Source organism: Dermacentor silvarum, chromosome 1 (genome assembly GCF_013339745.2).
Source record: "Dermacentor silvarum isolate Dsil-2018 chromosome 1, BIME_Dsil_1.4, whole genome shotgun sequence".
Taxonomy (NCBI): Eukaryota; Metazoa; Arthropoda; class Arachnida; order Ixodida; family Ixodidae; genus Dermacentor; species Dermacentor silvarum.
Window position 1 is genome coordinate 124,934,804 of NC_051154.1, and position 16,175 is coordinate 124,950,978.

General features: G+C 48.5%; 1 protein-coding gene across 4 annotated transcripts in view; it reads right to left on the minus strand.

Annotated features, from left to right (window-relative positions):
• Positions 1 to 16,175, minus strand: part of LOC119435994 (neuroguidin) — a 93,571-nt gene that overhangs the window by 73,469 nt on the left and 3,927 nt on the right. For all 4 annotated transcript variants that reach the window (XM_049673247.1, XM_049673242.1, XM_049673248.1 and 1 more), the window contains exon 4: positions 12,005 to 12,089. In XM_049673247.1, the coding sequence (XP_049529204.1) occupies positions 12,005 to 12,089 (85 nt within the window). The remainder of the gene's footprint in view (positions 1 to 12,004; positions 12,090 to 16,175) is intronic.

A 16,175-nucleotide genomic window follows, 5' to 3' on the forward strand; every position in this document is an offset into this window, starting at 1 on the left:
ATTACGCTACGCTTCTACCATAACCATAAAAACGTAGGTGCAAAGTTGTAACCACGCCGTAGCGCCCCTGATTTCTCGTTTCTCTTGCCGTTACTAGCGGTACACGGTTCGGTTTCGATTCTAAGTCGACCCCCCAACATTGGATTGCCAAATTTGAAAAAATGGGTCAACCTACAATCGTGTAAATACGGTAATTTTTTTCTATGAATGCAAGCTTTTTTTTCCTTCCCCATTCTTTCTAGATATCATGCTTCTTCCTTACCCAAACATAAATGTGAACCAATTCTTTGCTCATACTTAATGCCCGTCATTTTCTATTAGCATAACATCTTTGTAGCAGTATTCTCCACTGTACGTTGCCATGTTAAATTCCTCTCCTGAAATAGCAGATGCGGCATCGGCATGTGTCTTGCATTAACCTTTGCACCGTGTGCTATGTAGCATTTCACTTTTCTTACGGTTATTGGCCTTCACTGCTTTCAGAGCAGAGTGGCTTTCTTGAATGAAAGCTTTCTCATTCCCATATTTAATTCCTGGTCTCGTTCAGGATTGCTCTTCTTGCTCAATAGCCTGGGTTTTGGCGCAAGCTACACTGAAGTGGTTGATTCCAGAATCTGGTTGCAGAAACTTGGTCGTGGTCGCTGTGTTACGTTTCTCAGATTTGGGGGGCCTGGTAAGTTGCATTGGGAAGCAGTCTCTCCAGGTAAGCACCTGCTCATGCAGTCCGTACAGCGACATAGACTCTCAATTTACACGCACCGTGATTGGTGCTCCCCATTCCGTCCTTTCCTGCTGCAGCCGTGTGCAAATTTTGCTTGTGGCCTTCGTTCGCCGCGATTTGGCGTCAACAGAGAGCAGCAAACATGCTTACATGGTCCGAAGTGTATGAAGTTGATAGCCACATGGGTGGAAAGGTCCACAAAAGTGGCTGCCGAAGGTGATGCCCATGAAACCAACTTGTCCATAATAAGACAATGTGGGGCACCAAGTGTGAGCCATATATTGTCACGACGTCAAAAGCTCGAGGGACAAACGAAACGCACCTGTCGGCAGAGGCAGTAACAAGAACGGACGGTTTTAAAATACCGCGCACTAGTCACTGCTTCTTCTTGCTATGTTTTTCATAGCAATGTGTCTTATGTCGTCATCATCGCCCCGCTAGACACGTGGCATTTGCCTCCCTCCCAAGGGAAGCATCGTCCCGATGCGCAACTTGACTGTATGCATGTACGAGACACTAAAACGCGAGTCACTTGGAAAAGTATGGCTTCATGCGCACCACATGCACCATTTCGGGGGGTTGCTGGCGGCGCCGTGAACAAGCTTCACGATCGGGCATGACCTCGTAATTCACGTCGTTCAGTCGTCGGATAACTATGTATGGGCCAAAATATCGCCTTAGTAGTTTTTCACAAAGTCCCCCTATGCCGAATGGGTATCCAAACCCACACTCCCTCGCCGGGTGTGTAGGCGACAAATTTGTGCTGACGATTGTACCGCATTGCATCCTGGTCTTGCTGGGTGGTGGATGCGTACACGTGCAAGCTGTCTAGCTTCTTCAGCACGTTGACCAAATTCTTCAGCATCTGGATGGATATCGTCGCACTCATGGGGCAGCATTGCATCCAAAGTTGTCGTGGCTTTGCGACCGTGTACAAAGCTGAATGGTGTCATGCGAATCGTTTCCTGTTGAGCGGTGTTATATGCGAAGGTTACATAAGGCAAAATCTCGTCCCAGTTCTTATGGTCCAGGTCGACATACATGCAAAGCATGTCTGCGAGTGTCTTGTTCAAACGCTCCGTTAGTCCATTCGTCTGGGGATGATAGGCTGTCGTTTTCCGGTGGGCTGTGCCGCTGAGTTTGACAACTGCTTCTAAAAGTTCGGCCGTGAACGCGGGGCCTCTGTCAGTGATTACAACCGCTGGGGCACCGTGCCTAAGCACGACGTTTTCGACGAAAAATCGAGCTGCTTCAGCTGCTGTTCCGCGATGGGTAGCTTTTGTCTCCGCATAACGGGTGAGGTAGTCAGTGGCGACAATAATCCACCTGTTCCCTGTAGTTGGAAATGGTCCAAGAAGATCCATGCCAATTTTGGCAAAGGGCGTTCCCGGTACCTCTACAGGATGTAGAAGACCAGCTGGCTTGTCGGGTGGTGCTTTGCGTCTTTGGCAGTCAGGACAAGTGCGCACATGACGTTTAACATCGGCTGGGAGCTTCGGCCAATAATACTTCCGCCGCAGTCGGGACAATGTTCGTGTGGAGCCCAGATGACCTGAGGTGGCCTCATCATGACACGCTGTGAGAACTTCATTGCGAAGCGAAGCAGGCATGACCAGTAAGTAGGTGCTGCCCGTCGGAGAAAAGTTCTTCTTATAAAGAACATTGTCCTTCTAACAAAATGACGCCAGAGTGCGCCTAAACAGGCAAGGCATGTCTTTGCCCCGGCCTTCCAAGAAATCAATAAGCGGAAGCAGTTCTGGGTCGTCGCGCTGCTGCTTGGAAATGGTAAATGTATCGACGGCTCCCAAGAATGCACCGTCTGTGTCCGGATCCTCGGTGACAGAAGGCTGTATAGGTGACCGAGAGAGGCAGTCAGCATCGGTATGCTTTTTCCCTGACCTGCATACGACGGACATGTTGAACTCCTGAAGCCTGAGGCTCCAGCGCGCCAATCGACCGCAGGGGTCTTTTAAATTAGTCAGCCAACACAGAGAATAGTGGTCACTGACGACAGTGAATGAGCGACCGTATAAATAAGGGCGAAATTTAACAACAGCCTACACAACGGGGAAGCATTCTTTCTCCGTAGTTGAATATTTTTCTTCTGAGCGCGAAAGAGTTCTGCTGGCGTAGGCTATCACTTTATCGGAGCCGTCTTGCCATTGCACCAGCACGGCACCCAGACCTACATTGCTCGCGTCAGTATGAAGTGCTGTCGGGGCGTCCTGGTCAAAGTGTGCCAGAACTGGGGGCATTTGCAGACACTGACGTAATTCGTTAAATGCCATTTGCTTGCGTTCACCCCAAACAAAGGGAACATCTCGTGTTAGTCGCGTCAACGGTGAGGCAATACATGAAAAGTCCACAATAAACTGGCGATAATAGGCTCACAGGCCCAAGAAGCGTCTCACTGCCTTCCTGTTAGATGATGTGGGGAATTTTGTACCCGCGTCTATTTTGTCTGGGTCAGGCCGGACACCTTCACTACTGACGACGTGGCCTAGGAATTGGAGTTCGTTAAAGCAAAAATGACATTTTTCAGGCTGTATTGTGAGGCCTGCAGAGCATACGGCTTGGAGAGCAGCCTGTAGCCGGGTTAGATGCTCTTCTAATGTAGCCGAAAAAACGATCACATCGTCGAGGTATACCAAGCAGGTTTGCCACTTTAGACCTGAAAGTACGGTGTCCATCAGGTGCTGAAAAGTGGCTGGCGCTGTACACAAACCGAAAGGTAGCAGCTTAAATTCGTAGAGACCGTCGGGCATCACGAAGGCAGTTTTCTCCCGATCTCGCTCATCGACTTCTATTTGCCAATACCTGCTGCGTAGGTCCATGGAGGAAAAATAGCGTGCATGGCGCAACCTGTCGAGTGAATTGTCGATGCGTGGTAACGGATAGACTTCTTTCTTTGTTACCTGATTTAACTTGCGGTAGTCAATCCAGAAACGCAAGCTGCCATCTTTTTTCTTTACCAACACCACAGGGGACGCCCAAGGACTCTTCGAAGGCTGTATCACATCATCCTCGAGCATTTTCTTCACGTGCTTTTGTATTTCTTCGCGTTCTTTCTGGGCCACACGGTGGGGGTTCTGTCGAATTGGTCTAGTGGCATCGTCCATAATTATCCGATGTTTGGTCAGTGGTGTTTGCTTTGCCTTGGACGTACACGAAAAGCAATTCTCAAACTGCTGTATTAGGTCCAGTAGGCGCTGCCTCTCAGCGGGCAACAGGGCCGAGCAAACGTCGACGGACAATGTTGTCGGGGCCGGAATGGTCTTGTCACTCGTTCCTTGGTCGTGCACAGCGAAGCAGTCCTTTACTTGTACTATGTCATTACAGAACGCAACTGCAGTGCCTTTCGGGACGTGGCGGCGTTCGTTGCTAAAGTTCGTAAGGAGCACTGCTGCATTGCATGCCCACGATTTAAAGCCAGAATGCCCCGTGCAATCGAAACGCCTTGCGTGAGCTATAATACGTTGATTTGTTCCGCTATCACATCACCGTGGTAAGGCCTCTCGGTAGAAACAGACACAAGGCAGCAGGTTCGCGGCGGCATCGTCACGTCCTCGGCTAGTCGCAAATGCCCGTGCTTTCTATCATAGTTGCAGTCTACATCTGGGTTGACTGAAAATGTGACCAAACGCTCCGGGATGTTTATAATAGCTCCATAATCCCGCAGAAAATCCATCCCCAAGATGAGTTCTTTGCAGCACTCGGGGAGAATAACGAACGTGGCAACAAGACTGGAATCACTGATGCAGAGTCTGGCGGTACATTTACCCGTTGGCGCCATTATCTGACCCACGGCACTTCTTATGTGTGGCCCTGCCCATGGTGCTTTTACCTTTTTAAGGCGGTCAACCAGCTCTTGACGCATAATCGAGAAATCAGCACCAGTGTCCACAAGGGCTGTTACGGGACGTCCGCAAACAAAAAGGCTGAGGTCAGCGCGAACACATTCGTCTTGTCGTCGGCATGTCGTCTTGTTGCGGCAGTTGGGGGGTCTTTTCGGCGTCTCGACAGTTGGCAACCTTCCCCCCGGAGGTCACGGCGGTTAGTTTCCCCAGTGAGGACTGGGGGAACGGCCTCTGACGACGTCAGCGAAACTGGGACGGTTGGGGGAAGCGGAACATTGAGGTGACAGAGACTGCCAGCGACGATGTTGCGAAGCGGCTTGGGTGGTCGGCGAGTTACCCTCGTCCAGGGCACGGCGGTATTCAAAGCGCGGGGAAGCTGAACGTGGAAAGCCTCCAAACGCGACGTCTCGATGAGGGCAGTAACGGGCAACGTGGCCCGGTTCCCCACAGTAAAAGAAGAGTGGCCGACGGTCGGCAGTGCGCCACAAGTCAGTTCGGCGAGCTGGTGGTCGTCTCCCAGGCTCCCGCTGCCCCGATGGAGTGGTAACAGGTCGCGGATGGAACGGCGTGATCGGCGGTGGAGGGGGAGAACGACGAACGGCATTGGCATAGCTCAACGGGCGTGATCCGGGGCACGGCGCGGATGATGAAAAGGCTTGCCGCAGCTCCTGGCGGACGGCTTCGGCAACAGAAGCAACTACTGGCTCGGTACAAGGAGCAAACAGGGTTTGTAGTTCCTCACGCAGTATGCTGCGAATCAGCTCTCGCAGAGAGCTTTCGATAGTGGTGGCATTCTGAGGGGCGGCGCTCATTGGTGTGGTATTGGACAGGCGGTCAATGTGGCGGCAACGTTGCTGAAGTGCTCGCTCGATTATTGTGGCTTCCTTGATGAATTCGTCTACCGTGGTTGGTGGGTTTCGTACCAGGCCTGCAAACAACTGTTCCTTAATTCCGCACATGAGATGGTGCACTTTCTTAGTCTCGGGCATATCGGGGTCAGCTCGGCAAAATAGACGGGTCATATCCTCAGCATACATAGCGACGCTTACGTTGGGTATCTGGAAGCGCGCTTCGATTAGCTGTTGCGCGTAATCCCGCCGGTCGGAACAGGAGAACGTATCCAGGAGTTGGCGTCAAAAGTCGTTCCACGTTTGGAAGCACGCTTCCCGGTTCTGGAACCACGTGCGCGCACTGTCTTCTAGTGCGAAATAGGCGCGCCTAAGTTTTTGTTCTGCGCTCCATTCGTTGACTTTGGCAACCCTCTCATACTGAACAAGCCAGTCCTCAACGTCTTCAAACGCATCGCCACGAAAGATATCCGGAACGAGAGGATGCTGAAGAGTCACCAGGGAAGGGCTTGTCGTCATCTGTGAAGGCGGAAGGTTCGCCGATGTAGTAGTGTCCATGCTGGTCGGAGCTGGAACGCTGGTGAAATCTGGGCTCAGGCCTAACAGGCGGCGGCTGAATCAGTGCACTGGAGTAATGTCGAGAGGTTGATTCTCGGCTGAGTGTACGGGTCCGAACAGGCGTCCCGAGCATCCGGTACCCAGCACCTCCACCAGTCACGACGTCGAAAGCTCGAGGGACAAACGAAACGCACTTGTCTGTAGAGGCAGTAACAAGAACGGACGGTTTTAAAATACCGCGCGCTAGTCACTGCTTCTTCTTCTTCTTCTTGCTATGTTTTTCATAAGTGCTGATGTGTCTTATGTCGTCGTCATCGCCGCGCTAGACACGTGGCAATATTAACGGCCCCCAAAAGAAAAGAAACATGCAGGCTGGAAAGGAGTTAACGCTAAAATGCTGGATAGTCGATGTCGCTGTGTTGGCTGCGACAGCAGATGCCTGCGTCAACCGAATGCTTCGCAATGCAAGTTGCTTATCTTCATCGATGACTGTCGGTGCAAACAGGTGGGATATGCTGCCCAATCGGTTTGCATTTCTTGTTGTCGATTGCTACCAGACCACCATGTGCAACGAAGGCAAGCACTGTGCCTGTAGTTGGACTGCTGAAGGCGCCTAAGCGACCCTTTGTACGTCATACCTCACTGTTACCATGTGGATCTTAAGGGGGGACGCGGGGATCAGATCGCGAAAATCACAAGAAAAATCGGTTTTTGAAAACCCCGCATTTCGGTATCTGCAACGCCTAATCTACACTGTATCAAAATGGTTTGGCTGAAAACGCGCTAAAAGTGCCCGAAAAAAATTAATTTGTCAGTGCGCAGGGCGAGAAAACAGCTTTAAATCGCGCAAAATCGCCGCCATTCACGGAGCCATATCTCGTATTTCCCGCCACCGAGTGCCGCCATCTTGGTATCGTTCGAAAGCTCAAAGTTTCGCTGTTCCGCTTCTCAATTCGTCGGTCGTCGCCATCTTGTAACAAACGCACAAACACAAAAGAAGCGCGGGTCTGCTGGAGGTAGTCACACGGGCCCTCCGATGAAAGCGGGCCTCCGATTGGCTGCCGTGGTGAAAGGCGTCTTCCCATTGGTTACTGCTGCGGCAGCGGGCAAGATGGCAATCGCAGTTGTCTGCTTCGCAAACCATGCCGGCGTCTTGACTTGACACGCAGAATTCGGATTTCTGAGAGCGCCCAGTTTAGTTATGGATCGTCGCTTGTTGGAGATGAAAGTTTGGACAAAGCACGCCTTCGGAACACGGAAGCGCAAGCCTCCTACGGCGAGAAAAATACGGAGATTAGCGGGAGAAGCGGAGGAGCACCCGACAACGTGCCGCGCTACCTTGCACCGTGGATTACGTGCCACGCTATCTTGCACCGCCTGACTCAAGCAGCGAAACCGACAATTGCCCTGTGCAATCGGTACCGACAACGCAGTCGACGGAAGACGCGCCAACGGAAGCTCCCGCGCCTCGGCGTACGGCCGCGCGAATCAGCCGAGATCGTATAGACACGGGTCGAAGGTCACCATCGCCGGCAAAGACGGTGTACTTAGTTTGGTGCATCGTGCGACACGGACACGCCACCTCCGAGCGAGCCCCAACCATCGACGAGCTAGTGTGATAACCAAAGATTCACCGGACAAATAGTCGCCTGAACGGCGCACGATTCAGACGCGTTTCGTGTCAGTGGTGATGGCAGAATCGCGAGCATGCAGCGTGCGCGACTCCCTTCGCGCGATGTCCAGAACTGAACGGAAGTTCAATTTGATGGACTAGCCAGGCTATGAAATTTTCAAAGCCCACCAAACGAAGAGGCAAAGGTGCAAGAAGATGCTTGGCAGCACTGATGCCAAAAATTACCGCCCTGATGCGTTCTAATAAACCTGCACTGCTTGCAAAACTTTGCAGGTCGTTTTCTCAATAGTGTTTTTTTTGTTGGTCACCTCGCTCGTGGAAAGCATAGCACAACAATGGCTGGACCGATTTTGGTCCAGTTTGTTTTGCTGTGATCCATAAACTGTGCTGCACATCAAGACAGTCTTGAAATGTTCATTTATTTTTCCATTATTTAATTATTTTAGAATAACTACATGACTCTATGCAGTGAAACACAAGTCACATGCATGTCATATCGAGTAAAAAATTATGAGGGCACTAAAAAAAAAATCGAACACTGTCTTGATATAGATTAGACATTTGGGCAAACATACACAGTATTCCCAGTTCCGTACCATGTTTCGTTACTGTGCCAGGCTTTCCACGAGCAAGGAACTTGTAAACTTTTGTAAATTCTTATAAGACAAAAACTAATGAAGATATCTTAATGAAATTTTAGATTTGCCTCTCTATTGCAATGTACAGCATGTGTGCCAAATTTCACCCCTTTCTGTCAAGAAACAAAAAAGTTATTTTTCATCCCCTCCTCCCCCCTTAACCAATGTATAGTGTATTGTCTGATCCTTATGCAGTGATTGAATGCAGAATTTCATTTTGCTGTTATCTCACTTGTTTATGGTCGTTGTGTTACGTTTCTTGGATGTGGCGGCCTGGTCATTTGCATTGGGAAGCAGTCTCTCGAGATAAGCACCTGCTCCTGGAGTCCACGCAGCAACATAGGCTCCCAATTTACACGCACCATGATTGGTGCTCCCCATTCCGTACTTTCCTGCTGCAACTGTGTGCAAATTTTGCTTGTGGCCTTCGATGGCCGCGATTTGGTGTCAACAAAGAGCAGCATACATGCTTACATGGTCCGAAGTGTATGAAGTTGATAGCCACAAGGGTGGAAAGGCCCACAAAAGTGGCTGCCGAAGGTGATGCCCAAGAAACCAACTTGTTCATATTGAGACAAAGTGGGGCACCAAGTGTGAGCCACATATTAGCGGCCCCCGAAAGAACAGAAACGTGCAGGCTGCGGCAGCAGATGCCTGCATCAACCAAATTCTTCACAATGCAGGTTGCAACCTATCTTGAACGATGACTGTCGGTGCAAACAGGTGGGACACTATCTGCTTGCGCTGCTGGTTGTCACCCATTACCGGACCGCCATGTGCGATGACAAAAGTGAGCTATTTACGAGTTCGCGTTTATTGTTTCAGCGTATCTCAACATGCAAGCTTTATTGCTGCTCTTGTACGAGAAGGTGCACCTGATTGTCTTCTAATAAAGTCGCACGTCCTGTTCACTCACTTGTGGCTTGTTTGTATGGGCGTCAGTAGAGGCTCTTTGGTATCCTGGCAATTATAATGCACCAGCTAAGCGGCAGCCAAGGCACAGAGGCATGCCGCAAAGCCAGCAGGGCGGGTGCGGCGCGTACCAGCGTACACGACCGGTAAAAAGCGGTCATATTGGATTTAGCACTAAAAAAATAGATTTCCGCTTCCTGTTTTAGCAGCGCCATCTGTTGGGTCCCCTAGTGAGTTCCATGCGCTGCCGCTTCTTATTTTCGTACCACTGTGAAAGGTTCAGTTTCCCTACTCTAAAGTTGGTTCCTTATTTTATGACATTTCGCACATCGCAGATCACTTTCAAGATATGGCACCCGCGCGGCTGCGTCGTATCTGCAACGTGCCAGTCGCTTGTTGCAACGTACAAGCTGGCTGCACCGCTAAATTTAAGTTATAAGCAGTCTACACTGTACCGCAACTTCCCTTTTTTTTATTGTGATAGCAATTATACAGACACTTAAGGTGCATTTCTGCCATCGCCATGATATTCCGTATAAAGTCGAAAGGCGATAACACTGTCGCCATCCACCATATGTTGTATGTGCGAGTGAAAGCGTATGAGGGTGAGCCTGCTGGCACATGCTGCGTATTGCATGGCCGCGCAGGCCCTATCTTGAAAGTGATCTGTGGCGGGGACAGAGTTAGCCGTGCGCAGTGTTTTCGCCGTTAAGTTCGCGGTGAAGTGGGAGGTAGCATGAAGGCCAATTCGGTTGCTGCTCCTGCAACGCTTCCTCACTCCAACATTTTAACGAGTTTCTGTGGTCAACGAGTGAGATGTGTTCATGTTTGCTTATGTGCATGTGACACCATGCTTGTTAATTTAGTTAGTAAGCGAATGCTTACAAGTTTATACTGCGGATAAAACTACTATCCTTACTTTTTATAGCTGTCTACTAATTTTGTATTGCAATCGATGCTTCGCCTTTTGGGCGAAACTGCGACTTTTTGGCTTCTTTATCTGTTGGCTTCATACTGTATTTATTCGAATCTAGGCAGATAGTTTTTTTTTTTTCAAATAATCATATACGAAATTCTAGGGTCGGCTTAGATTAGAGGATTTTAAAAAACGCACCAGTTTTTATCTGAAACTTATAAATATGGTGCATAGTTAGTGCCATCTAGCAAAGTCAGTATCGCAGCCGCTACTAGCCGCGCCAGTAGCCAACTGAAGTACATGAGGGACGTCGCCATTTTGACCTGAGTCGTATCGGTATGGTGTAGCATCGGCGCGCGGCATGGCGTTATCGTAATGACACCAAACAGGCGATGCCACTCTAGTGCCACTTTCTAACAAATAACGTATTTACTCGAATCTAATGCGCGCTTTTAACACAACCCTACATCTGCGTTACCATATAGCCGTCGGCATTTTAAAATGGCTGCCTCGCACAAGCGTCGAGCCTAGCTACTTTCAAGCCAAGCTACCGTAGCTTCCCCCATGTGCTGCAGTACACATGCTTAGGCAATAGTCTACCGTCTGTCTTCCATTCTCTGCGTATGCTCTATCAGCATAAAGTACTGAGTTCATCATGATGCCGCATTTAAAAGGAAAGTGATCATGTATCATGTGAGCGGAGACACACGGAAATCGGGTCGCATCACGGGCGGAAACTTGAGTGCGGGACTGGTGCAAACAGAAGGAGAGGATTTTCGCCAGCAAAGCAATGCAGAACGGTTTCACTGAACCGAAGCAGGACAAAATCTATGATGATCCACTTCAGTGATACGATCGCCTTGGCCCTATCTTGAAAGCAATCTGCGACGGGAAACATCCACGGCACGCCGTGTTCTCACCCCTTATAGGTCGCATTGAAGAGAGAGGCATGCTAGCAGGAAGGTCAATTCGCTCGCTGCATTTCGTCACTCCAGCGTTTTGAGTTCGTTTCTGCGGTCAACGAGCGAGATGTGTTCATGTTTGCTTATGCGCGCATGACACCGTGCTTGTTATTTTATTTAGTAAGCGAATGTTTACAAGTTTATACAGCCGATAAAACTGCTATCCTTACTTCGTATAGCGGTCTGCTAATTTGCAATCGCATTAGATGCTTCGCCTTGCACGCGAAACTACAACTTTTTTTATTCAATGCAACTTCAGCGCATCAGGAGGAAATCTGTCTTTCCAAATGACAAAGTTGTAATTCTGTTTGAAAGCATGAGGTGCGCGGTAATGTAAAAGACTTTTTTGTCGTCACGGAAAACGGGTGCACGTTACAATCGAGAGCGTGTTAGAATCAAGTAAATACGGAAGTTGTGCGAGCCGGACAGGCATCGTCAAACGTTCAAGCCAGGCGGGACTTCGGCATCGATAAGAAAAACGTCCGTCATTGGAGGGGGCCACGGGAGATGCTTTTTGCGTGTGCCACAACGAGGATGGCAAACATTGATCGTGCGCTGCTTAAAAAAGTAAAGCATCGTTATTGCGCTTGATGGTACTGAAAATAGTGCACTGTTTGAAGGTGGAAGATAGCGACGAGGGTAGCAGCGATGGTGACGTAGAATGAGCTCGGCATGTTCATATTTAATAAATGCTGTTTCATTTTGCGAATGCAGTCCTCGCTTTTTTGTTCAGCCTACATTCGAGGTAAGCTTTTTTTTTTCTGGCTTTGAACCTTTGGGGGGTCGGTCGGCTTAGAATCGGAGTCGGCCTAGATTCGAGCAAATACGGTAATACTACGACAGAAGTTACATGAACTTTGATAAATAAACTGGTAAACATGGTCATAGTAGTCACACAACAATATGCTTAGCAGCCAGACATCTAGAAACAACAAAAGAAAATTGAAAGTGAGACTTACTAAGAGTTCCGAGAGTCGCTGTTCTGACAACTTTGTCAACTTGATATTTTAGTTTCTGGTCAATGGGACGAATTCTCTCGAGGACCTGTTATATTGAGAACATATTTAGGCAACAAAACATAGCTGTAATGTAAGGTAATAAAAGAATAAACTGACTTCACAGTTAGTTTCCTTAAGCCACCACTGCTGCAAAGGAAGCTGATATTGGCAGTCCTTAGTAGATGATACAATGGTTGTAAGTGCAGTTTTATTTGCATTTCTGGATGTTAATTTTTTTTTTTAACTTTTAAAAGCTGCGCTGAGTCCTAACTGTTGTGACGAAGGGGCACGAAGGTGAGGACAAGAACATTTTACGACAAAAGCCAGGACCGAGACTTCCCAAAATAACCCCCACCTCCTCCCCTAACATAGTCAAATGTCAAAATCCACAATGCAGGTAGCTTCAGCATCTTGCTTAACTGAACCCAATTAAAGCAAAAAGGACTACCTACATCACGGTGCAAGAAGGGCATGTGTGCGTGCACTCCGAGTGCAGCGAGGTCAGTCTATTCCCTGCAAGTACTTTTCCCTACACAGTATCAGTGAAAAAATGTTTTCTAGAAACATGCTTAAAGGGGTCCTGAACAACCCCTCAGGCTTGGTGAAAAAATCGTCTGTGGATAGCATACGCTGTAGTAAACATCTCACCCAAATTTTGCAGTCGTGCGTGGCGTGTGAAGCTCCCAAGCGGAGTGTGAAAATCACATTTTTCTCAAATGCTCTCTTTTCAAATGTAGCCCACTCTGAACTCTTTTCTGGAGGCTTTATTTTGTAATATAGCAGATTCCCATATGCAGCTGCTATTGGCCAATAGCTGACATCAACCAAGAAGGGTGTTTGGATCAGTGCGCTTCTTCCCACTGTTACACTGTATATTTGACACAGTTTAATAAACAGGCTGATGTAAGCGAAAATGTGCTTTCGAATTTCTAGTTTTCAACAATCAACTAGCCTCAAATCACACGAAAATTAAGGTCACACCACATGCACACTAGCCAGCATGTGCTCCCTCCAGGCCGCTCCGCTCCTGGCTAGATGCCTTGGCAGACTTCACTTCCCCCCCCCCCTCCCCCCGTACTGAGACCACGGATGGCTGCCCGAGGTCGATGAACTCGTGAGCCCGCAGGCAGAACGCAAACAGTTGGGCCACGGGCCTGAGTTTGCACCGAGCTGCCTGGCCACGACGCCGCCTCCAACTAACTGTCCGGGCCGCCACGCCGCCAGCGTGCCTTCTACAAGCCAGCGCTGCTACGCTCGGGTTTCCTGCCCATCGCTCAGCGACGCCGAAACGTTGGTGAGACGAACCCGCCTTCTTTCGTCGCCTTGCCGCCACCCTTCCACATGGAACTGTGTTACGCGCGCTATCACCTATGCCAAGCCCTAACTCTGTGTGGTGTTTAACTTGGATTTTTTTTCTTGTGTCCTCCTTTCTATTTATTACTTCTGCTTTTCCCTTAATTTCTCCTACTTTCCATCTTAACGTGTATATTAAATGTCTTGTTCTGCTCTTTAAAACCAACGGCTTCGTCCTTTGATTCGGTCCTCTGAGGCTCTGCCTCAGAGACCTGCCTTCAAACAAGAAACCTTGAGCAATTGATAACTCTTCAAAATGCACAAGTTGGATGTGGCTACTATCTGCCGGTCAAGCTGGTGCAGGAAGCCGGTCCACACCACGTAGCACGGCCAGACTCAAGCATATGAGCATGAGCACACACTCAAGCCCTGTCATGCACTAAGCAAACGCTGCACATACACACTACAGTTGCATGTAGCTACAGGCTGCTACATAGCGTAGATACCGCGGTGTGCAACAACAAGTCCGCAGACTAAGAGCACTGCAGCTGGCTGAGGACAACTAAGTTTAGTGCGTCGTAGGCGACAAAATCCTAAGTAGTGGCATCTACGTGAACATACAAAACCAAATTTTAACTGCGCGCCACGGTGACGTTCAGTAGGCAGAGCACTGTGGGCGCACCCCGCACCGCCGTAACCATCGCAGTGGAATCCTTGGAGAAAAAAGCGGAAGCACCGCATAGGAGATGTTTGCCTGCCAATAACTAGCTTATGCTGAACGCATTGAACTACTTTTTACGGCAAAGTATTTCTGAAATAGTCTATATAAACTTCAAATGCATTTCTCGACTTTGATAAAAAATGGTTCAGGGACCCTTTCATGATCACTTTTTGTAACAACGACATGACAACCAAAAAAACACGGAAAAATTTTCACAGCAGCTTTTGGACCTATTTGGCATTGAACTAATGTTCGGCTTAAAGTTAAATACAGAGAATAAAATTTGAAAGACGCACCTTAAAAACACTCTTGAGCAGAAACATTTCAAAGCATTTTAGAAGCACTTTCCACACCATTATTCAGCAGTAAATCTTGGCCAAATGAGCGAAGTGCTAGAAAACATACTTAAGAATTTTTCACAGCACTAACACATACATTGTAGAGTCAAGGATAAAAGTTTATGGGCAACAGATACCACAAAAGAAACGAACATGCACGTGGCTTAAACACACAGAGCAGCTTAGGCTCTACTTCCAAATTTACGTTTGCATATTAGCACCATGGGAAGATTCAGCTTTGTCTTCATGAGTGTAGACACAACATCTAGCCATATGGATCAGTGCGCTACACACAGAGCAGCTTAGGCTCTACTTCTAAATTTACGTTTGCATATTAGCACCATGGGAAGATTCAGCTTTGTCTTTATGAGTGTAGACACAACATCTGGCTTGTGTGTCTCTATGGGCCATTATGAACTTTCCTCCACCTCTGCAACTTCCACAGATAAGCCTCCCTTTTTTCTTTTATACCACGACCATGTTCGTTCTATGAAGGTACCTGTCGCTGTAACCTACAAAAGCTACCCAGGCCATTTTAGAACAGCTTGATACAATCTGAATAAATTGGCTACCTTTAGAATAACCTGGTGCAGTAATTCAGATCGCACAAAAGAAATGAACATGCATGTGGCTTAAACACACGGAGCAGTTTAGACTGTACTCAGTGGTGCAACAGCCAAAATAGGATTTGGAGCAAGGAAATCTTGCTATTGGAGCAGGTTATGGGTAAAAAAAAATACTCTTTTGGAGCACTAAATCCCAAATTTGGAGCAGTTTCACAAAGAACGCTTACTCATAAAGCGGCATAAAATTTACCCCGCATTACACGCACTCCCCAACTTTGCATTAGATTTCTGGGGGACAAAAAAAAAGTGCGTTCATTACGTGAGTACATACGGTAATTAATTATATACCGTACGGCAATATGCGACAATACAATTGGAGATTACAGGGAGAGGCCTTCGTCCTACAGTGGACATAAATACAGGCTGATGATTATTATACGATAATTCACCTTAGCAGCATAGGTGAGGGCAGGGGCGCGATCGGAGATCGTTGTTCGGAGTGCACGTTCAGTTTCGCCATGCACGGCTGACCTAGGCCGCGCCCAGCAACATTGAACGCGCGCTCCGAACAACGACCTCGATCGCGCCCCAGCAGTGCACTGCACGCAAATTTTTCCGCCAAACATGTGGAAAGTACACATGCATTTCTTCGCGAGTGGTTCCCTTTCGAGTTTTTATCTGACGACGTGTCGCGACGTTCCGGTGGTTGTCGAAACATGCAGCGACTGTTTGACAATCTTTTGGTATTTCGGCGGTGGCCTCCACAGACTTCGGATAAAACGGACCTATTTTTGTCAGATTATCAGGGTCCGTTGTAACGAGAGTAGGTTGTGTATATGTATGTGTGTGTCTGTAGCAAAAATCGGCACCGTTTCATTGCAACGCGGTGCCTGTTGCCACGTAGAACTGAACCCTTGCTAGTTTTGTGCATTGCGTCGCCTACACAGCTCACGCGATCAGTGCCGGGTCGCTTGCTGTACCGTACAAGCGAGTTTCCCGTGAAGTATTCATACCGACTCCGCTCGTGACCGCGTGCATGGATAGGCGAGGATCTTGTCGAGTCAATGCGGCAATGCCGAATTGCTTTTGTTACTGCAAGCAACGCGCATCTCCGTGTCTCCGAGAAATTTTACTGCATACACAAGATGCCGCACTGCAACCAGCAGCTAGAATATTCTTCGGCACCCACCACCAAACACGCCGTCTCGTCTGGG